At 45.1% G+C, this 24035-nt stretch overlaps 1 protein-coding gene across 1 annotated transcript; it reads left to right on the top strand.

The window, feature by feature from the left end:
- Positions 1-16638: 16638 nt before the first annotated feature.
- LOC123092077 (ABC transporter F family member 5) lies at positions 16639-22957 on the top strand. The gene is made up of 9 exons (XM_044513746.1): positions 16639-17552; positions 17748-18089; positions 18227-18367; positions 18488-18667; positions 18994-19149; positions 19256-19357; positions 19477-19605; positions 20137-20241; positions 22586-22957. The coding sequence occupies exons 1-9, from the start codon at positions 16725-16727 to the stop codon at positions 22679-22681; spliced, it is 2079 nt and encodes a 692-aa protein (XP_044369681.1). The 5' UTR covers positions 16639-16724; the 3' UTR covers positions 22682-22957.
- Positions 22958-24035: the final 1078 nt, after the last annotated feature.

Raw genomic sequence — 24035 nt, 5'->3', positions numbered from 1 at the left:
TTTAATGGGCCGTAGACGGGCCTATAATGGAAATTGTACGTTTTATTGGCTGACCATAACGGGCCGTTAATAGGCCATATTTGGTGATGCTATGAAAATGGCCCAACAGACTAACAGACCACAAACGGGCCGACTGTAACGACGGGCTGAATTTGGCCCACAAGCAGAAAATGACGGTAACGGGCCGTAAGTAACTGAATGCTGCAAATGAGCCCAAGAATAAATGGGCTCTGAGAAGGCCGAAAGATAACATGGGCTGGAAACGGCCCAACTGAATAACGGGCCCTTAATGGGTATAAAGCGATACACTTTCATTACGGGCCAGTTTCACAACGGGCCGTTAATGGGTCTAAAGTAATACACTGTTCATTGCGGGCCAGTTTCACCACGGGCCGTTAATAGGCCAAGAGTTACATAGGGCCTCATATGGGCCAAAAGACATCATGGGCCATACATGGGCCAGAAGTGAAAACGGGCTGGAATCATATTGGATGGCCCAGATGACGCTACTGGGCCTAATTCAGATAGGGCATAACGGGCCTTGGGTTAGCGGGCTGTAAATGGGCTATATGCGAACAGGCCGTTAACAGGCTTTCCATGGGCCGGCCCATCACCTGTTGACCAAGTCAAACGGGCCGGCCTTTTCACAGGAATGGGCCTCTGTTGGGTCGTGCCATGTGTCGACGTATCATAGGCGCCTTCTATCCAATGAGTGGATGACATCTGTCCCAACAATGAGCCGACACGTGTTTCCTCCAGCCAATGATGATTTTACACGTGGAAAATCCCCATTGGTCGGGGCTGTTAACGGGTTATCGGATCCAAAACCCGACCTGATAGCTTAACGGCGTTCCGTTATGGTGGATGCCACGTGTCGGTCACCCTTGACGAAAGCACTTCTATGACGCGCGATTTATCGTCATGGAAGTGGACACTTCCGTGATGATAATTTTGGTAATATCATCGAACACTTCTACGACATCACAGGTATGACTATCTCGATTCTGTCATAAATTTGTCATGGATGTACATGCATGACAAAAAACGCGACCTACTGTGACAAACACGTATCATCACGGAAGTGTATTTTTTTGTAGTGTTGCTACAGAACTTGAGAACTTCAATTGTATGCTACTGGACAAGTTTGTTGCCGGAGGTATCATCACCAAGCTTCCTCCTTCATGGAGGAACTTTGCTACCTTACAGAAACATAAGAGGCAGGAGTTTTCCGTTCCGGATCTCATTGGTACTCTTGATGTGGAAGAAAGGCGAGAGCAAAGGACACACGTGCTTGAGGTATTGAGGGAGGATCTAGTGCCAATCTGGTATAGAAGAAAAACTTCCATCCCCACAAGTTCAAGAACAAGGGCAAGTTTGATGGTAAAGCAAAGTTTGATGGCAAGAACAAGGTTGTACAACACACAAACTTCAAGAAGAAGAATGACAAGAAGAAAGGTGTTTGTCATGTGTGTGGAGATCCTGATCATTGGGCTCCTAGTTGCCCTAATCGCTATGACAAGCGTTGTTAGGACCCCGATCCTAAGTCACACCGATCTAGCATGTAACACATCATATCAATTTGCGGCCTCACGCACCGTATTCCCATGGGTACAACCTTGCCTGGCCCGGGACCGTTTCCGCCTTTTTGGCTCACGTATATGATAGTGTCGCTAGCATCCATATGACACAGAATCCAGGCCAACATGACTAGTTGTAAACCCAAAGTGGCACTAACTTATAGGGACATGCATACATGACCCAGCAACGAACGTGTCGGTCATCAACGTATGAACCCAAGTCGTAGCAAGCTACAAGGACTTAAAGGAACAATGCATGACATTTCCCCGAAGGGGCAGACACGGGAACAAAGAAGGACACATGCCGGCCAGCCGAAGTGTTCCGGAGCAGTAACAAGCTACCATGGCTTAGTGGAAGCACTAGGAGACATTTCCCCATAAGAGAGGCTACCAAGAATAAACAACTAGGTTATCAGATCCCACACATACCAAACATTTCAAATCATACACACAATATGCTCGATATGTGCAAATACAATATGGCATCACAACAAAACTCTATAACTCAAAGTATTTATTCATTAGACTCCGAGGAGTCAAACATAGTAAGAATTACAAACATGGGTCACATGACCCAACATACAGAGCATACAGGCAACGAAAGCTTAACATGTCTAAGTATAGACAACTACAAATGAAAAAGGCTGAGAAGCTTGACTATCTACAAGACCCTCCCGAGGGCACAAGGTCATAGCTGAGGTAACAAGCTAAACGTCGAAGTCCAAGCGGAACTACTAGTGAGATTGAAGTCTCTCCACAAAAACATAAATTAAGCAAACATGAGTACAAATGTACCCAGCAAGACTTACATCAGAACTAACTACATATGCATCAGTAGCAACAAAGGGGTGGTGGATTTTAACTGCAGCAAGCCAGTTTTGACTCAGTGGCTATCCTGTACTACGACTGTTGGTAACTCTTTTGAGGTGGCGCACATGAGTCCACATATTCACCATATCAATACACCACTATGGATCCGATCCCGTCACCCTACGAGAAGGCCATCCATAGCACTCATGCTTATCTTGTGCATTTTAGAGTATCCACTTTCACTTTGTCTATGAACTGTATAGGCAACCAAAAGTCCTTTACCGCGAACGCGGCTATTCGAATATATGATGTTAACCCTGCAGGGGTGTACTTATTCACATGTGCTCTCTCCACTTACTGCCATGTACACGTCATGTATCTCAGCAACCTTCAAGCGGAAGCCTGGCGAGGGTGTCGCCACGACCTGACTAACCACACAAGTCCCTAGTCTAGGTTTATCGCCTATTCAAGTTCCATCCGTAGGGAGTCCAGCCGAGGTTCCCACTACGACCCCGAATGATGTGTGCATGGTTCCCGAGCCCGCCAAACGGGTGCCTTGGTACACCGTGCCACGAGCCTACCGCATCACATCCCACCCCTAGGGTCAGCACTACGCACGCCCTCCAGCATACTACAAACACCAGAAACTACGTGCAACTCTAGGACATAGGACAGGGGGGTTAATAAGTCGAGAGGGGCACTTAAGCATTCCAATGCGTGGTAGTAATTGTCTTGGATCACAGACATAGAACTCAGTTCCCGAGGACGGCTTCAATGAGACAACCCACCATGTACTCCTATATGGCCTCTCATCGATACCTTTACCAAATCGTGTTCACACACTTAGCTCTTAACGGTAGGACATGTTCACCATATTCCAATTCATCCTCGATGAATCAGACCTGACACAACTCTAAGCAGTAGCAGGCATGACAACAAGCATGAATGAGTAGGCATATCAGGGCTCAAACAACTCCTACTCATGCTAGTGGGTTTCATCTATTTACTATGGCAATGACAGGTCATGCAGAGGAAAGGGGTTCAACTACCACGTCATGTAAAAGTTGAATCATTTTTGTCCTATGCAGTAAAAGATAGCAGAAGTGTGCGAGTGGGATTATATCAGAATGAACAAGGGGGTTTTGCTTGCCTGGCACTTCCGAAGATAATGTAGCTCTTCATCGGTGTCATCGAACTCATCGTCGGAACAACGTCTACTAAGAGGGAACAACAACGGCAAACAGAGAAGGAACACAATCAATGCAATGCACAATATGATGAATGATCATGACATGGCAAAATGAGTGTGTTTGAGCTACTGCAACTAGCAACAATTTAAATAAAGTTGGTTTAAACCCAAGATTCAAATTCAAAATCCATATGTGGATATTCAAATGCCATTTATTTGATTTGCCCAAATCAGTAGTCATAAGTTGTTATAACATGCATGAAAATGGCATAGATGGAAAGATTGGATTTTTCTGATCATTTTTCATATATAAATTATTTCATTTGGAGTTACAATTGAATTTATATGATTTTTTGAAGTAGATACTATTTTCTAGAATTTTCTAAATTAGTTTTAATCCAAAAAATCATTTACGGTGTCAGCATGATGTCAGCAAGTCAACTAAGGCTGAGTAGGGTTAAACCTGGCTAGTGGGTCCCACTGGTCAGTGTCACAGCGCTGGCTTGGGTCACTGACGGGTGGGGCCGGTCAAGGGCCACATCAGCAAGGTCAACGCTGACGCGTGGGGCCACGGTGGTTAACTATAACTAAACATGAATTAAACTGCGGTTAATTAAGGGCATGGGGCCCATGTGTTAGTGGGTCAGGGAGTAATTAAGCTGGGTAATTAGTCCCTAATGACGGTGCCACATCATCACGTCGGAGACCAGCCGGCGGTGACCACAGGACACAGCGGGGGCACGCCGAACTTGCACTAGAGGCGTCGACTTAGCACGTTGAGGGAACCAGGGCATAGCCCTTGCTCTTGTGCATCCAGAGGGCTAAGTGGGAGGTCGCGGGGTCACCGGAATCATGCTCGGCGACGAGCTATGGCGGCGACCGAAACCATGGCACGAGGCAGACGTTGCTGCGGTGCACGGGGAGGCCAAACGAGGGGTTATACGGCTTCCTCAGGACCTGGCGAGCACGTGGGTGCTACAGGAATGAGCGAAGGAGCTCGGGAGCACGAGGCTTGCTGGTCATGGCGGCGGTGGTGTACGGAAGCTTGTGGGGCATGGCTACGACGCGAGAACAGTGACAAAAACCGAGGCGAAAAGAGGTGGTGCTCACAGTGAAGTCATTGGGCTGCTCAGTGTGCTCGGGGAAGACCAGCAGGCAGCGAATCAACGATGGCGGTCTTCGGGCACCGGCAATGCAGATGATGGATGTGACGGCAGTGTACCCCCGGGCTTCGGATCTTCCATGTGAAGTCGAGGATGAGCCTCGCGGAGCGACTGGACACGGCAGCGAGGCGAGTTGTGCACGGTGGACGCGAGGACAGCGAGCGACGGTGATGGGCGCGTGCGGGCACGGGGGAGAGAGAGCGGCAGAGGAGGGGATGAGAACGGGGAGAGAGAGGGAGTGAGCCAGGGAGCTGTGTGGCGTCGCGGGAGACATCCATGGGGAGGAAAGGGCAGCCAGGCAGGGAGGAGGTGGCCGGCGTGCGTCCGGCACACTCCCTCTGCCTTTTGGTGCGAGCTGGAATAAGACAAGGGGAGGAGGTGGGCTGGGCCAACAGTGTTGGGCCGCAGCTAGGCCGCTAAGTAGGCTCTCTCTCTTCTAATTATTGTTTTTGTTTCTGTTTTCTATTTCTGTTTTGTTTTATTACTTTGCCAATGTTTTGCAAATTCAAATGAATTCCAAACAATGCCAAATATCCTTTGACCATGTTTATGTTGCTTCATGGACTTTTCCAATAGCACACAAAATATATCAGAGGCATTTGGAAATATATCCCATATATATTTGAGTATATTTCCAAATTCAAATAGAATAGTGATTTAAATATAGTGCCCAAAACATTCCACAAAAAAGTTCACTATTTTTGGTTTGGTCTCAAAGCCTTGCCAAAAATATCAAACATTGATGAAGGCATATTTTGTTCATTGAATGAGATTTTAGGGTTCTTTACCCTTTATTAAAATTGTTTTTGAGGCTTTGAATATTCCTCAATTCAAGTTTCTTCAGTTTAAACATGATGCAACAACCAAGCTAGTCCTAGTGCAAGGTAAAGCTAGGGATGTGACAAGCGTCATCTTGGGAAAGGCGGCAAGAGTGCTAATATTGTCATTGGAGACACTGACATGAAGGATGTTGGGTATGGTATATTTCCCACTATTTTTTCAGTATGTCATTCTCCTGATTGGTTGATTGACACGGGTGCTAATGTGCATGTATGCGGCGATATTTCCATGTTTTCGTCTTATCAGACCGCAGGGACTTCCACCGTGCTAATGGGCAACGGTTCAAGTGCTTCTGTTCGTGGTGTTGGCACAGTCGATCTGAAGTTTACTTCGGGGAAGATCCAGCGGCTGAAGAACGTGCATTATGTACCCTCCGTCAATAAAAATCTTGTTAGCGGATCTCTTCTGTGTAGAGATGGCTACAAGCTTGTCTTTGAGTCAAATAAATTTGTAATATCCAAGTATGGAACTTTTGTTGGTAAAGGCTATGAGTCAGGAGGCCTGTTTCATTTATCCTTGTCAGATGTTTGCAATAAAGTTGTTAATCATGTTTGCAACAATAGTGAATCAAATGTGTGGCATTCGCGTCTCTGTCATGTTAATTTTGGTTGCATGTCATGACTAGCCAAATTGAACTTAATCCCTAGTTTCACCACTGTCAAGGGATCTAAGTGTAAACTTTGTGTGCAAGATAAGCAACCTCGTAAGTCTCATACAACTGCGGAAACGAGAAATCTTGCTCCACTAGAGCTCATACATTCATATCTATGTGAAATGAATGGTATTTTGACAAAAGGTGGAAAGAAATATTTCATGACGTTAATTGATGACTCCACTAGATACTGCCAAGTGTATCTTCTGAAATCTAAGGATGAGGCTTTGAGCTATTTCAAGATCTATAAAGTCGAAGCAGAAAACCAACTTGATCGAAAGATCAACAGGCTCAGGTCCGATCGTGGTGGAGAGTATTTCTCAAATGAATTTTATTCCTTTGGTGCGGAACATGGTATAATCCATGAGAGGACGCCTCCCTATTCACCTCAGTCAAATGGGGTAGCAGAAAGAAAGAACCTTACTCTAACTGATTTGGTTAACGCCATGTTAGACACATCGGGTCTCTCCAAGGCATGGTGGGGGAGGCGATATTGACTGCATGTCATGTCCTAAACCGAGTTCCCACAAAGAACAAAGAGATAACTCCATTCAAGGAACGACAGAAGAAAAGGTTAAAATTCTCTTATCTATGAACCTGGGGTTGTTTGGCAAAAGTCAATGTGCCAATTCCAAAGAAGCGCAAGCTAGGACCAAAGACTCTGGATTGTGTTTTCCTGGGATATGCTTTTCATATCATTGGTTATAGATTCTTGGTTGTAAAATCTGAGGTACCTGACATGCATGTCGGTACGATCATGGAGTCGAATGATGCGACTTTCTTTGAAGATATCTTTCCCATGAAGGATATGGCTACCTCATCTAATCAGGAGATGCCTAGTTCATCGAATCAGGAACCAGTTACAATTATTGAACCTGCCATTTCGATGGAACGCTTCGAAAATCCTGTGGAGGAGAACAATGAAGTTCCTACTAGGAGCAAGAGACAGATGACTGTAAAGTCCTTTGGTGATGATTTTCTTGTCTACCTAATAGATGTCACTCCCAGTTCTATTTCAGAGGCCTATGCATCTGAAGATGCTGACTACTAGAAGGAAGTGGTCTGTACTGAGATGGATTCCATCTTGGAAAATGAAACTTGGGAGACAACGGATCGTCCTTATGGGTGCAAACCTATAGGGTGCAAATGGGTACTCAAGAAGAAACTTAGGCCTGATGGTACTATTGAGAGGTACAAGGCACGGCTCGTGCCTAAGGGTTATACCCAAAAGGAAGGTGAAGACTTCTTTGATACTTACTCACCTGTGGCTCGACTGACCATTATTCGAGTTCTACTTTCACTAGCTGCCTCACATGGTCTTCTCATTCATCAAATGGATGTTAAGACTGCTTTCCTAAATGGAGAGTTGGACGAGGAAATTCACATGGAACAACTAGATGGGTTTGTAGTAGATGGTCAGGAAGGGAAAGTGTGCAAGTTGCTGAAGTCTTTGTATGGACTTAAGCAAGCACCCAAGCAGTGGCATGAGAAGTTTGAAAGAACTTTAACAGCTGCAGGTTTTGTTGTAAACGAAGCTGATAAATGTGTGCACTATCGCCATGGTGGGGGCGAGGGAGTTTCTTTGCTTGTATGTTGATGACATACCGATTTTTTTGGAACAAATCTAAATGTTATTAAGGAGGTCAAGGATATCCTATCTCGTTGTTTCGAGATGAAGGATTTAGGAGTGGTTGATGTCATTATGAATATCAAGTTGTTGAGAGAAGATGATGGTGGGATTACATTGCTTCAATCTCACTATGTGGAAAAGATCTTGAGTCACTTTGGTTATAGTGACTGCAAGCCCTCTCCAACACCATATGATGCCAGCGTGCTTCTTCGAAAGAATCGAAGAATTGCTAGAGATCAATTGAAATATTCTTAGATTATTGGCTCGCTTATGTACCTAGCCAGTTCTACAAGACCTGACATCTCTTTTGCTATTAGCAAACTGAGTAGGTTTGTCTCAAAACCAGGAGATGTGCATTGGAAAGCTCTAGAGAGAGTTTTGCGTTATTTGAAAGGCACTGCGAATTATGGAATTCACTACACTGGGCACCCAAAGGTGCTTGAAGGGTATAGTGACTCAAACTGGATCTCAGATGCTGATGAGATAAAGGCCACGAGCGGATATGTATTCACTTATGGAGGTGGCGCTGTTTCTTGGAAGTCTTGCAAGCAGACCATCTTAACGAGGTCAACAATGGAAGAAGAACTCACATCACTAGATACAGCTACGGTTGAAGCAGATTGGCTTCACCGGCTCTTGAATGACTTGCCGGTTGTTGAGAAACTTGTACCGGGTATCCTTATGAACTGCGACAATCAAACTGTGATCACGAAAGTGAGCAGCTCAAAGGATAACATGAAGTCATCAAGACACGTTCAGAGAAGGTTAAAGTCTGTCAGAAAAATGAAAAACTCCAGAGTTATTGCATTGGATTACATCCAAACATCTAAAAATCTGGCAGATCCTTTTACTAAGGGTCTATCACGTAGTATGATAGATAATGCATCAAAGGAGATGGGTATGAGACCCACAATATGAGTTGTCACAGTAGTAACCTAGTCTATGTGATCGGAGATCCCGTGAATTAGATGTGGAAGACAAGTTGTTGGTCAACTAAGAGGAGAGTATCCTTACTATTAACAATATACCACTCCATGAAGATGCAATACTCTCCTAATCTGCATGGCATGTTGATGTATATCTTAATGTGTCCTAAGTGGCTCATTGAAGCAGAGATGTCGTCCCGCAGAACATCTTTTGAAGAACACACCTATATGAGTCTGATTGTTAAACGTCGCAATCTATGAGAGTAGGGTGCTCTCTAGTAAACTCATGAAAGGTCTCGGAGTATGACACATAAGCTCCACCCGTGGGGAAGACCCGTGGTAGCCAAGTATTGGTCAAGGCTTTGTGTGAAGCTAGATTCGCAGAAAACTTGCAGTTCAAGGCCTGGTCCACTGTTCAAGTTGCTTACTAGTGTAGCATAGAGTTCTAGGTGGAAGTTCAACTTAACAGTCTCCACTGCATTACCGATATATTAAACAGTGTTTTGGAACTAAAGGAAAATTCTATGTGCCTCTAGGATCTGGTGAGGGATTGCTGGAATTTATTCTATTTCCGGGCCAGCACAATAGCATTTCAGAAATTCCTAATAAATCCTAGAGGCCCACTCATCCCATTTGTGCAAGGCAAGAGGTGGAACCAAAGTTTAGTCCCACATTGCTAGTTTGGTGGGAGTTGGACCTCCTTATAAGGGAGGGTGTTTCCCCACATGCATGAGCATGCGAACAAGAGGGACATTCGCGCGCACTCCTCCTTCGCCACCCGCCTCACCACGCCACGCCATGCCTCGTCACGAAGCTCCACGGGTTGTGGGAATGAGTCGAGCCGATGTCTAAATTTTTGCCACGCATGACGGTTATACGAACGGTCACATGGGAGAAGTGAGCAGCTAAAAGGATAACATAAAGTCATCAAGACGCGTTCAGAGAAGGTTAAAGTCTGTCAGAAAAATGAAAAGCTCCGGAGTTATTGCATTGGATTACATCCAAACGTCGAAAAATCTGGTAGATCCTTTTACTAAGGGTCTATCACGTAATATGATAGATAATGCATCAAAGGAGATGGGTATGAGACCCACAATATGAGTTGTCACAGTAGTAACCTAGTCTATGTGATCGGAGATCCCGTGAATTAGATGTGGAAGACAAGTTGTTGGTCAACTAAGAGGAGAGTATCCTTACTATTAACAATATACCACTCCATGAAGATACAATACTCTCCTAATCTGCATGGCATGTTGATGTATATCTTAATGTGTCCTAAGTGGCTCATTGAAGCAGAGATGTCGTCCTGCAGAACATCTTTTGAAGAACGCACCTATATGAGTCTGATTGTTAAACGTCGCAATCTATGAGAGTAGGGTGCTCTCTAGTAAACTCATGAAAGGTCTCAGAGTATGACGCATAAGCTCTACCCGCGGGGAAGACCCATGGTAGCCAAGTATCGGTCAAGGCTTTGTGTGAAGCTAGATTCACATATTCAAGGCCTAGTCCACTGTTCAAGTTGCTTCCTAGTGTAGCATAGAGTTCTAGGTGGAAATTCAACTTAACAGTCTCCACTGCATTACCGATATATTAAATAATGTTTTGGATCTAAAGGAAAATTGTATGTGCCTCTAGGATCTGGTAGGGGATTGCTGGAATTTATTCTATTTCCGGGCCAGCCCAATAGCAATTTTAGAAATTCCTAATAAATCCTAGAGGCCCACTCATCCCATTTGTGCAAGGCAAGAGGTGGAACCAAAGTTATAGTCCCACATTGCTAGTTTGGTGGGAGTTGGACCTCCTTATAAGGGAGGGTGTTTCCCCACATGTATGAGCATGAGAACAAGAGGGACATTCACGCGCACTCCTCCTTCGCCGCCTGCCTCGCCACGCCACGCCACGGCTCGTCACGATGAGCCGCGGGTTGCGGGAATGAGCCGAGCTGATATCTAAATTTTTGCCACGCACGACGGGTATATGAACGGTCACACGAGAGCTGAAACATTTTTGCTGTAGTGGATATTGAATCTGAACGGTGCACCTTTTCGCCTACTGCATGTTCGCTTTGTCTCCCTCTGTTGCTTCACCTCCCGTCGCAGGCTATTCGCCTCTTTCTTCTGTGCCTATATAAGAGAGGTCGCTCCTCTACAGAGAGACACATTAGAAAGACCATCTCCTTCTCTCCACCAAGTTCCTGAGCACTGCGCTGCTGCTATGTTCTTCCCCATCCCGGCTTGCGGCGTGCACCGCAGGTCGGGACAGTAGGCCTCCGAAACCGCACCTCTTTGAGTCCTATACGGGAGAAGGGTGATAAGGTTTTTGGGGAGCGCTCTGCGCGACTACTGACCAGTTCATCACGGACACCGATAACCACTTCCCCAACGATGACTTCTTCCCCGACGTTGACAATCTCTTCGACGACATGGCTGGCGAGGATGTCGACCCCAAGTCCAGTGCTCCTGTTGCTGATACTGTCCCGTACGTGTTCTTGCTCTTCCTGTTAGTGGTCCTACCACAGTTCCTTGTTCTAGTGTTTGCCCTAGATACATTTGGTTACAGTTCATATATGCAGATGCTATTTATCTTCTCTCTGTCAGATCACATGACTTGTTTTATCTCTGCTATATTATTCATGCTTTATCTAGTATTTCTGTTAATAAAATCATTCGGTAGATTGATCATATTTCCAACACTATATTAGTGTATTGCTTAAAGAATAATTTCATAACTTATTTTTCACTTTAGGGGATACAAATATTCCATATGCTAAGCTAAACACTACGTGTGTTCGGCCCAAATTTTTCGTTGTCAGTGGACATAGCTAATCAGCATGCTAAAGATAGCAGTAGCATTATCAAAGTTGTCAGCACGAATGAAAGTAAGGTTTAAACCTTGTTGGATTATTGGCAACCTACTAATTTAGGTATTGTCTGTCCTCTACTATCTTCTACAACCTTTGAATTTGTTTAGTGGTAATTGTGGCAAATGAAAATCGACGATGGTGATGAAGCCAAGCGGCGGCGCTTGAGCAAGCGGACCGTCTGCTTGTTTCTAGCAACAAAACCTAGAATTGATCGATGCAAATGATAGAGGGGACTAGAGGGAGCTTCTGAGCGGGTTTAATTGAAGAATGGAGCATAAGCCATGAAGAACTACGCGGCGGAAACCGAGGTGGGTTTGTCTTGTCGAAGTTGAGCGTACAGAGGGGTAGAGGTGGAACCAATGGTGTGGGCATGCATTTGGGAGAGAGAAGAGCGGCTTGGGGTGATCATGACAAACGGGGCGTTCTATTTATAGCATGTCAACGAGCTCACCATGCAAATGATCATCGCAATCATTGAATCGGTGGGTGGAAGGAAAAATTGCAGGCCCACCAGTGAGCGCGAGCTTCGGGAGGAATCTAGAGGGGGCTGAAGTGGCTGGCGAGTGTTAGGCACACAAAAAAAGGCATGCAGGCCAGCCATCGCCGACCATTGGAGGAACCTCGCAGTGAGAATAGAAAATAAAGGAGTTGTCTTGCTAGGGAAGGCGGTCAGGTCATCTCCGCGTTGGTTGCAGGAGTCAGTAAGGAGATAGGGTCAGGGGAGGCACACGTAAGAGTTTGATTGGGAGAGAGAGAGAGGAAGAAAGGGGCGGCACTTTGGCGTGCTCATGACGTTGAGGCGCATCTGCAAGCGAGTGAGAGGGTACCAAGATGGTCGGGCGGCTTGGAGTGGGTGTCGCCACAGTGCGCTGGTGCATTGTAGCTTGCTCTAGACAATGGTTTTGGCTGGCATGTCCATTTTAAATGGAGAAGGGCTTTCCCAATTTGTTTCCGGAGAGCATTGAAGTGTCACGGGAAGTGTTAGGGTTAGGAGAGCTGCTAGAAGAAAATGGAGGGAGGGAGGGTTGTGCAATGGCTAGACAGAGAGAGAAATGAGAGTTTTAACCCTTCAAGTACGGAGCTTGACTAGGAAAAGGTTACTACGATGAAAAGGAAGATGGGGGAGAGTTGTGCTAAATGTTTGATAAAAATTGGGTAAATAGTGAAAACAACAAACTTTAATTCAATGAAGAAGGTGTTTGATTTGATTTAAACCTAGTTCCACCAAGTTCTGCTCAATGAAACATGGTCTGTGGTGAAGAGGGATTGAAGGTGATGATATGGAATTTTTATGTGCGTTTTAGGAGTCTGGTGTAGCAAATATTCAAACCCTAGATTTGACGAGAAGGTGTTTGATCCTTGTTTGGTTAATATGATACATATGACCATGTGGTGAAAAGTCTGGTATACCTTTGCCTTGCACATTCGACTTGAGCTTGGTGATGACTTTGATGCTTGCCTCAAGTTGGAATCCCTTTCTTGTCCACAACCACTTGGTGAAGATGCTCGAATTGCTTCCTCATATTGCAATGAGGGAAGCCTTAACTTAAGCCCATCTTCACATGAGCATTATCATGATGTGGACCGCAAGCTTCAAAGCATAATCCCCGGCTTCTCATCTTGCACTTGGACTCCTCGAACCCGATGACCATCACCACTTGATGTCATCCACACATAGGCTACTTGAGATCTTTCCTTTTGATCCAAGCCCATGAGAAACACCTAACCCACATAGACATAACAAACACATAGCATGGGTTAGGTAACAAAGCACAATTCACAATTACTTACCATACCACTAGATCACTTGATCCCACGTGGTACAATGTTTGCGCTTTGAGAGTTGACCATCTAGATATAATTTTCGAGCTTCATCTTGGTCAACCAACATCTTTACTCCAAGCTCCATCTTGGTTTCTTGAAAGCCACAATGAACTCTTCGTTTCCCTTCATTGCTTCAAGACAATATCACCAAAGACTCTTTCATGACCATATCAAGTTCCACTATGAATATCATCTTGGTCACCACTTGCCCTTCTAAGAACTCCATCACAATATCTTGAGAGACATAATGAATTCTTCACTCTAGTTGCTTGCTTTAAGACTTGATCAACCGAAACCCAACACGTGAGCTCACCATGGTCTTGTCTTGAAATCATAACTTGAATTCTTCTATTTGATTATTCTCTCAAACCCTTGATCCTTAAAAGCCCTCCATCATAATATCTTGAGAGGCATAATGAATTCTTCACTCTAGTTGCTAGCTTCAAGACTTGATCAACCTAAACCCAACAAATGAGCTCACCATGATCTTGTCTTGAAACCATAACTTGAATTCTTCTCTTTGATTATCCTCTCAAGCCCTTGATCCTTAAAAAGCCCAAATATGTCAGTCTTTGAGATCCTCCAATGAACTCCACAAATCAATCTTGATGGATTTAATAGAAGTAATCGAAGACCTACTTGAAACCTCACTAGATATGGGATCTCGAGAGCTAACACCTAGGCCTCGTGATCACGGGGTATCCAGAGAGTTGACACTCGACCCCGTGCGCACGGTACAAGCCCGTGTGCATGGGGTATCAGAGAAGGATACCATGAGGACTTCTTCAGATGCTTTGATGGAAGACTTCACAAAACAACCCAATGCACTTCAAGCATCACTCTGGAACATATCTTCATATAAGATTCAATGCACTTGATGCTCCATAGGAATTGTCATTTAACTCAAAAGCATAGAGCAAATATATCTTCATATATATGGACTTCATCCTTGATTCCATCCAATATCCTTGAGGCACTATCTTCATATATATGGACTTCATCCTTGATTCCAGCCAATATCCTTGAGGCATCATCTATGGACAAAACCTTCAAATATATATCTCATTGAGAAACATTAGTCCATAGAGATTGTCATTTAATAACCAAAACCACACTTAGGGGCTACATGCCCTTTCACCCACCATCAGCGCATCCTCGCTGCACCTTCCTGAACGCCATGGCGCCGAGCTCCTTCGAAGCGGCCGGCCCGCGCCGCGCTGCTCCAAGCGGGAGGAGGAGAGAGCCTCGCCGCCACCGAGCTGCACGGGCTTTGCCCGATGACACACGCCGGCGGCGGCGAGAGGGGAGGGGGCGACGGGTTGCGGCGCTGGCGGCGGCGGCTAGGGTTCGCCCCTAGCTGCCCGCGGGAGCGACCGAGGAGCGAGGTCCTTCAATTCCAATTGGTGCAAAGATAAACACCAAAGCCGTAACTACTAAGTGGGGGGAGAACCATGAAAGATCATACAAGAGACGATCCACAGGTTGGAAATCCTTCAATTCTAATGTGTTTGCTCATGCATAGTGATTCTCTTTGAGATCTAGAACCTGTAAACTCACAAGAAAGAAAAGGAGAGATCACAAATTCTTTCCATTTGACATAGTGTATTGCACATAGCACCTCTAGTTAAAATCAAAGAAACTGATCAGTTTTGTTTCAAAAGCACTAGGGCAAAAGAAACTAAAATTTACAGTAGCAAAAAAATACTGAAATTACTATTATCAATTTGCTGAAATTACTGGACAAGCACCTGTGCAAAACAAAGTTTTGATACAAAGGTAGATTCAGTATATATTGACAGTGTGAATAGATGCAATACCCAACAAAGACACTGTGCTTTACAGCCTAATTACCACTGTAATTTTACTGAAATTACACAGTAATTGCACTGACTGTAAATACAGTAAATATTCTAGTAAAAATGCATTGTGATTACCAATAGAAATTACATTGTAACAACATTATAAATTATAGAGAAATTGCACTATAATTACAGTAACACAGTAGTGGGATTTACAGTGTACTTACCCTAAAAATTACACGGTAATTACATTGCGATTACAAGTACATTGTAACAACGCTATGATTACAATACGATTACTCTGTTTACACTGTAATTAAAATGAGATTACAATTTTGAAGCCGTTATAAACTTAGATGCAACACTACCCAAAACATAGGGAAAACAAGGTTATAAAACGGATACAAATACTACCCAACAAAGACAAACCACAAAGAAAAAAGTTCTAAAATGCTTGCAGACCCAAAATAGGAGAAAGGGAGAAGTGTAATTAACCTGAAAATACACTGAAAATAGCATTATAATAGCCTGAAATTACATTCTAATTGCAGTGACTGTAAATTAAAAATCACAGTTACAACAAAAAATGCAATGTGGTTAACTCTAGAAATTATACTGAAATTACAATGTCACTACTATGTGATTTCAGAGGAAATTACACTGAAATTAAAATGAAATTACAGTTATGAAGTCGCTGTAACTTAGATGCAGCTAATACCTAAAAACGCACACCACTGCAAATAACAACAAAAAAAGCCAGTGGAATCAAACGCCCACGCTAGCAGAAAGAAAATCAACGGGGAATCGGATCCACCGCTACATCCCATGCTCCTACCACTGTAACTGCAAAAAAATCGGCAGAAAAATCCACCTATGCTACTACACACACCCACATCGAATCAAACCACAAAATCTAAAAGAAATTCAATGGGGAAAGGGAGAAGATCAGGATAACCAACTGAAATCACACGGCACTGAGCGGAAATCAAGCTGAAGAGAAAGAGGAGGAGATCGGAATCAGCATGGATGACGAGGAAATCGCCAAGAATCGGCTCCCTTTCTCAGCTTTGACTCTCGCCAAGAAACGCGAAAAGATAAGAATAAAAAAAAAGACAAAGAGAGAGCCCGGGCCCAAGCACGGGCTGGCCGGAAAACGAAAGCGCACCTGTAACACGCAGAAAAAAAATCGCCCGAAAAAGCCACCTCCCAGCGCGGATCTCAGCACGAGATCAAACGGCCGAAAATTTGGATGAAAACCAATTGTAAATCACTCAAAATTAGCAAAACCGTATCGGAATCCAGGAATCATTTCTAAATTACCGATAAAGTCCAAGAAAAATACACTTCCTCATCTCTTCCCTCACCCATACACTACCTCTCTCGGGTTCGTGTGGCCTCTCACCCTCCACCCAAAACCAGAGGGAGGGCATAGAAGACTACCAAAGGACTCCATGGCCACCATGGACGTCCTCTCCGCCAAGCTCCTCCGCTCCTCCCTCCACCCGCACGCCCCATTTCTTCCCTGCCCATCCCTCCCGTCCCGACGCTACCGCCGCCCCTCCTCAATCTACTGCCGCCTCACCACCTCCTCCCTCTCGTCCTCCTCCGCCGCCACCACATCCGAGGGGGACGCAAACCAGGACCTTTCCGCCCTCCTCTCCGATGAATCCACCACCGACGCGCCCGGCGCCGGTTCCAGGAAAAAGCGGTCGAACAGCGGCGCGTCGAGCATCCCGTCCGGGGTGCGGCTGGAGAACATCTCCAAGTCTTACAAGGGAGTGACAGTCCTGAAGGACGTATCCTGGGAAGTGCAGCGTGGGGAGAAGGTGGGGCTCGTTGGAGTCAACGGCGCCGGCAAGACCACGCAACTCCGCATCATCGCCGGTCTCGAAGAGCCCGACGGCGGCAACGTCGTCAAGGCCAAGGAGAACATGAAGATCGCCTTCCTCAGCCAGGAGTTCGAAGTCTGCGCCTCCCGGACCGTCAGGGAGGAGTTTCTCAGCGCCTTCCAGGAGGAGATGGGCGTAAAGACCTGCCTCGACCAGGTGCAGGCGGCGCTTGAGCGAGCAACCGAGGACATGGACCTCATGGGGAGGCTCCTCGACGAGCTCGACCTGCTGCAGCGGCAGTCGCAGGACGTCGACCTGGGCATGGTGGATGTCAAGATTCAGAAGCTCATGCCCGAGCTCGGGTTTGTGCCGGAGGACGCTGACCGCCTTGTCGCATCCTTCAGCGGAGGCTGGAAGATGAGGATGTCGCTTGGCAAGATACTTCTTCAGGTATAGATAAAAAAACGAGCTTTGCATGCAGGAAGGGACGGGACAATGGTAGATAAATTATGCTTTTCGTGTGAACTACTAACTGAGAGAAAATCGAATGTCATTGCAGTGAAATTGGCGGTCAATTTCAGTTAGCTTACCAAGTGTGAAGTTCCATTTCGTGTGTATTAATATGGTAATATTCTTTATGTGTAGGATCCTGATTTGCTTCTACTTGACGAGCCCACAAATCATGTCGATTTGGACACCATTGAGTGGCTGGAGAGCTACCTTAAGACCCAGGATGTACCAATGGTCATCATATCTCATGACAGGGCTTTCCTTGATCAGTGTTGTACAAAGATAGTGGAGACTGAATTTGGGGTGTCGAAAACGTACAAGGGTAACTATTCTGGATATGTTCTTGCAAAAGCGATTTGGGTGGAAACTCAACGTGCTGCATGGGAGAAGCAGCAGAAGGAGATTGAGCATACAAGGGAACTGATAAGTCGGCTTGGGGCTGGAGCTAGCTCGGGGCGTGCTTCAAGTGAGCAAAAGGTAACTACCAGAATTGCATGGTTACTGCTTGCGTCAAACCAGTGCAGTTCGTTGTCGTATTTTCATCCACAGATTGTGTAATCTTCATTTGCTTCCTTTTCTTATGATTGCTAATTTCGTCTTTTTTTAAACACTAGAAATTGGAAAAGCTTGAGAAAGAAGGGTTGATTGAGAAACCTTTCCAAAGGAAGCAGTTAAAGATCAGGTTTCCTGAACGTGGGAGAAGCGGTAGAACTGTGTTAGCAATAAATAATCTCAAGTTTGGGTTTGGGGATAAGGTCAGCATTGTTCTATATCTCTATACCAAACTCTTTTGAGCTTTTTCTCTTTCGGTTAACAACGTGTGTTGTTGTGTTGTGTACCTGTAACAATTCTTATTGTTCCAATATTGTGTCCAGATATTGTTCAACAATGCTAATCTAATAGTTGAGAGAGGCGAAAAGATAGCCATTATTGGCCCCAATGGATGTGGTAAGAGCACATTACTGAAACTTGCTTTGGGAATGGAGAAGCCACAAGAAGGCGAAGTCATTCTTGGGGAGCATAATGTCCTGCCCAACTACTTCGAGCAGAATCAGGTAGACCAAAATTTCCAGATATATATTTTCTACTTTATGATGATTTTGTAGTATCTTGTACTCCTCTGTTCACTTCTGTAAGTCGTTTAAGACAGCTGAAATTGAACTGTTTTAGGTGCTGTCTTAAATGTCTAAAAGGTCTTACAAAAGTGAACGGAGGGAGTATTATTTTTCTTTGGGACGATCATTGTTCAGTTAAACTCTAGCTAGGCACTTGTTCTCAGTGCTACTGAATAAACTCCAAAATCCCATTAGTCTTAATTATTGGTGAATAATCACCAATGTTTTCCCTCCACTGAGATTTATGGGATAGATTCTTTTACCAGGCAGAAGCTCTTGATTTAGAGAAGACTGTACTGGACACTGTAGCTGAAGCTGCAGAGGATTGGAAAATTGATGATATCAAAGGTCTCCTTGGTCGTTGTAACTTTAGGGATGACATGCTGAATAGAAAGGTTTGGTTTTTAAGTGGTGGAGAGAAGGTAATGTGCATTTTCATTTTAGTTTGATCGTCATACAGATACAGGATACATCAGTGTTCCTGATTTGTGTACATCTACTCATTTCTACATATAATTTTTTGGTTAGGCAAGGCTTTCCTTTTGCAAGTTCATGGTGACTCCATCTACTTTACTAATCTTGGATGAACCAACAAATCACCTCGATATTCCATCAAAGGAAATGCTTGAGGTTTGATGCAGTTTCACCCTTTACATAACTTATCATTTTGTTTTATTATGATCAGTTCCTTGAATTTCCGGTATTCCTGGTGCATGCAGTTCTAATAGATGCTTTTGCATGCATGACAGGAGGCAATATCAGAATACATGGGCACTGTAATAACAGTTTCTCATGATCGGTATTTTGTAAAACAAATAGTTAACAGAGTCATTGAAGTGAAAGATCAAACTATCCAGGACTATCAAGGAGATTACAATGTAAGTTCTCCTATGATCTTAACAACTTGTACTGTCTTACAAATATACTTGTTTCATATTTTTGATTATATTGGGACTGAAATATGTTGAATTAGTTCCTGCTTATACACTTTCACATATAATACAACATTGTACTCTTTACAAACGCATAATTAAGTGCTTCTCCTTTTGTACAAAACTATTAGCTGTCACCTGGCGGCAGTACAAAATAGTCTGTCAGCAAATCTAGCATTGGTGGTTGTAAACCAAGATATAATTATAGATCATGACACAACATTAGGGCGACAATTGCATGCAACGGAAGATAATCAATCAAAATTTCGCTCTTTTTGTATTGCTCATGACGGATACTGTGTGATAAAATTAGCAATAAGCCTTCGCCTTTTGAATACGACATGAACCTTTTGGGCAACAAATTTGTATTGCTCATGACGGATATCGAGTGATAAATTAGCAATAAGTCTTAGAATTTTAATCTCGGGACATTTTAAAATCTAAAAGTGATGATATTTTATTCTTTATCTTTGTAAGTATTACCTTGAAAGGAACCTGGAGGCGGGAGAAAGGGAACTTGCCCGTGCGGAAGAGCTCGAGGAAAAGGCCCCTAAAGTAAAAGCCAAGTCAAAAATGTCAAAGGTGAATCCCTAACGTTTTTTCTTCTTCTGAACTTCCTTGTATCGTCACAACGCATGTCCTGTATGCTATGGTTTAGTTTGCCATACTTAAGAGCAATTCTAGCAGACCCCGCATCCCGCCGGCCCGCAAAACGCGTTTGCAGTTCGCGGAAAACGGCTTTTGCGGGCCGGCAAGGACGGCCGCAGGTGTAGACCCCCCAAACGGACCTGTATAGAAGTATATTCGCCGAATATGCTTTTATACGGGTTGGCTTTGCGGTGTCTGCTCTTGCACCGCTGCTTTCCGCATCTCATCGGCCCGCAAAATATATCAAATCCAGCATAATACAACAAACCGAAGCAAATTAAATAATTATTCAAATTCAACACAATACAACAATCATCCACATTACAAATAATTATTCAAATCTTAAATAATGCAATACAAAACTTGTGATGAGTACAAATACAAATGAATACAAAAAGGAGTCACTGTCCAACCCTTTGCCAATGGTGCTCAATGAGATCCTCCTGAAGTTGAAAATGTGTATCTGCATTTTCAATCTCCTTCTATGTCTGAAGAAAAGCTCTAATGCGGTTAGGGTCTCTAGCTGGTTTGACACAGCTACCCACATTGTTGTAGAAGAATTCCAAGTTCATTCCTCTCTCATCTTCAAGAATCATATTGTGAAGGATAACATAGCATGTCATGATATTTTTCAAGGTTTTCTTATCCCCAAAACGAGCAGGACCACGGACAATGGCAAACCTAGATTGCAAAACACCGAATACTCTTTCAATGTCTTTTCGGGCTGCCTCTTGCACCCTTGCAAATTCACATTGTTTTTTAGTTTTGGGTTCTTTGATGCTCTTGACAAATGTGCAGCAAGGAGGGTATATACCATCTGCAAGATAGTACCCTTTTGTGTATTCATGCCCATTGATAATGTAGTTGCAAGCAGGAGCATCACCACTAGCAAGCCTAGCAAACAAATGAGACCGTTGCAACACATTGATATCATTGAGAGTGCCCGGCATACCAAAGAAGCAATGCCAAATCCATAAATCCTCGGATGCTACGACCTCTAGCATAATTGTTGCATCACGAGACTTGCCACAATACATTCCTTGCCATGCCTTCGGGCAATTTTTCCATGTCCAATGCATACAATCAATGCTACCTAGCATGCCAGGCCAACCTCTCCTCTCATTAGATGCCATCAATTTCTTTGTGTCATTCTCGTTGGGTGCCTGAAGATACTCAGGACCAAAGACACGGATGATTACTTTTGCAAATCTACGCACGGACTCAATTGTAGTATCTTCACCAATGCGAAGGTACTCATCGGCATAGTCAGCCGGAACGCCATATGCAATCACCCGCATAGCTGCGGAGATTTTTTGATATGCACTAAATCCCTTTAAGCCCGCAACATTTCTTCTTTGAGTAAAATACCGGCAATTTGCCTCGCAAGCTTGAACAATTTTCACAAAAAGAGATCGGCGCATTCGGTACCTTCTCCGGAAGAGGTGTGGTGGATATGTAGGATTCTCTGTGAAGTAGTCTTGCATCAACATCTCGTTCCCAAGATGACGATTCCGAGGAATGCAAAGACGCCCAACGGTCGATCCTCGCCTTCACTTCCGGTTCTCGTCTTTGTGCTCCTTCACGGCAAGTGCCATGACTAATGTCTGCTGCCGAAAGTTGGCAAGCATGGTCTCAACATCCGAGTCGTCCGAATCGGACGAATCGGTGAGCAAGAACTTCTCGCACAGGCTCAAATCCATCCACATGCATACCGGCGCGTCAACGAACTATACCACTCGCTCGCAAAGATCACAAAATATGCACTAACTGGTGGAGGATGTGGCGGGTGATCCCGGGCGGCGACGAGGGGCGGGCTCGACGGTGGTCGATCCCCGGCGGCGGCAGCGACGACGACGCTCTTCTCGCCGGATCCGGGGCTCGGTGCAGCGTGACGGCGCGGGAGGATGGTGGGCGGCCCCGCGGCGCGTTTCTGCCCGCAGATTTGGCGGAATCGCCGGCGGCGGGCGGGCAGAAGCAAGGGCGGTCGGAGGCGGAAAGGGATGGGGAAAATGCGCGCGGGCTGAAATGTCCCTCCCGCCAACTACTTCTCTGCGATGCAGGGCACCGCAGCCGCAACGGGGAAACCCGCGTATTCGCGGGTTGGGGCCGAGATTTTGCCGCGCCCCCTAAAATTTTTTGCGGGCCGGGGCAATATGCGGGAACTGATCGGGCAGGTTTTTCCGCCCCTACCCGCATTTTGGCGGTTATTTTCCGGGTCGGGGCGGATGCGGGTCTGCTACAGTTGCTCTAACATGCTCTTTTGTGAACCGCGATGCAGGCGGAGAAACTTGCAAGGAAGAAACAGAAAGTGCAGGCCTTCCAACAAAGCAAGCAGAAATCAAAATCAATGAAAAACTCGAAGAGGTGGAACTGAGATGCTGCCCCCTATCGGCGGTGCCATTCACGGTGCCATAGAGCATGGGCCACAGTGCCTGGGAGGCCCCTTGTGTTCTGAAATGCTACAAGGAGCGCATATCAAGAGAAGCAACAGCATGCATAGCCAAGGAGGTGATGATAGTAATAGCATTATAGAACGCCAAACTATGTAACTAGGCAGGAAATGATTTGTAACCTTGTACATAACACAGGCAGTTTCTGATTGAGGAATGCTTTATTTGCAACGATTAACAAATAGCAACGCCATTTATGATCTTCGTGCTTAACACTCCCATTGAAAAATGCCACTGCTGTCAAGCAATTCTAACATTATGTGAAAAATCTCTACTATTAATTGTTACCCGCTAGAGAGGAATGATGCAACAATTCTGTCATCATGTGAAAAATCTGTACTACTCATTGTTACCCGCTGGAGACGAATGATGCAGCCCTTCCCGTCGTTCGATCCGACTGCGCCGCTGCCTGCTTGGTGCCCTCCCTGTCATCCTCCGATTGTGCAATCTTGTCCCTCGGCGTCTCCGGTGATCCATGACGCGTGAACCACGGACGTCTCCGGATGATCCATGGACGCCTGCGGGACCACTTTGTGTTGTGTCTTGCCATGACGCGTGGACCAGGGACGCCTTGTCAGGCATCAAAGGCCTACAATTCAGTTAAGCCTGAAGATTCAGAGAAAGGGGTGTAGCTATTCCGACAATACCGCTTCAGCAAGATCAACGGCTACGATGGCTCCTACGCAGATCGCCACCGTAGGATGAGAGGATCAGTACTGTAGCGTTATATTTCTTGTAGTACACTTTATGAGCTGTCACTGGTCAGCCTATAAACAGCCGGGTTGTGGCTGGGAGAGATCATTATCTACTTTCCTCAATTGCTTGCTAGCTACGGCTTGTAAACAAAACCATATACTCTTCCTCTTAAAGCAATACAGTCGAGATCCCGATCCCCTCCATACAATTCACCCCAAACTAGCTAGAAATTCATCTCCCTAGTCCTCGGGTCCTGACAAATTGGTATCATGAGCCATCGTTCTTCGGCAGAAACAAGCTGCGGGGGTTAAAAAATTTCTTCGAGCCGCGATTCCCACCCTGTTTCCCACCCTTTTCTCTTGAGATCCAGCGGCATAACAGAGTTTGGCGGATTTGGCGGCGGGGTCCGGTGTGGCAGAGCAGGCGGCGGTGAAATTCGGACACAGATCGGTCGAGAAGAAGCGGTTGTTCGAACACTTTGTTCGCTCGGTAAAATTCTGCGTTCTACGCTCCGATCCGTGTGTCAGGGCGGTGAGTTCATCGGCGGCGGCAGGATTTGTTGTATTGGGAAGGGTTGCTGAA

The sequence above is a fragment of the Triticum aestivum genome, chromosome 4B (assembly GCF_018294505.1).
Source record: "Triticum aestivum cultivar Chinese Spring chromosome 4B, IWGSC CS RefSeq v2.1, whole genome shotgun sequence".
In the NCBI taxonomy this organism is placed as follows: Eukaryota; Viridiplantae; Streptophyta; class Magnoliopsida; order Poales; family Poaceae; genus Triticum; species Triticum aestivum.
Note: the sequence above shows the minus strand (reverse complement) of the source record. Positions and strands in the feature narration are given on the sequence as shown.

Coding starts and splice junctions, on each gene's coding strand:
- LOC123092077 (XM_044513746.1), top strand. CDS start 16,725: ATGGCCACCATGGACGTCCTCTCCGCCAAGCTCCTCCGCTCCTCCCTC. Junction 18,368..18,487: donor AGTTTGGGTTTGGGGATAAG/GTCAGCATTGTT, acceptor TATTGTGTCCAG/ATATTGTTCAACAATGCTAA. Junction 20,242..22,585: donor CCAAGTCAAAAATGTCAAAG/GTGAATCCCTAA, acceptor ACCGCGATGCAG/GCGGAGAAACTTGCAAGGAA.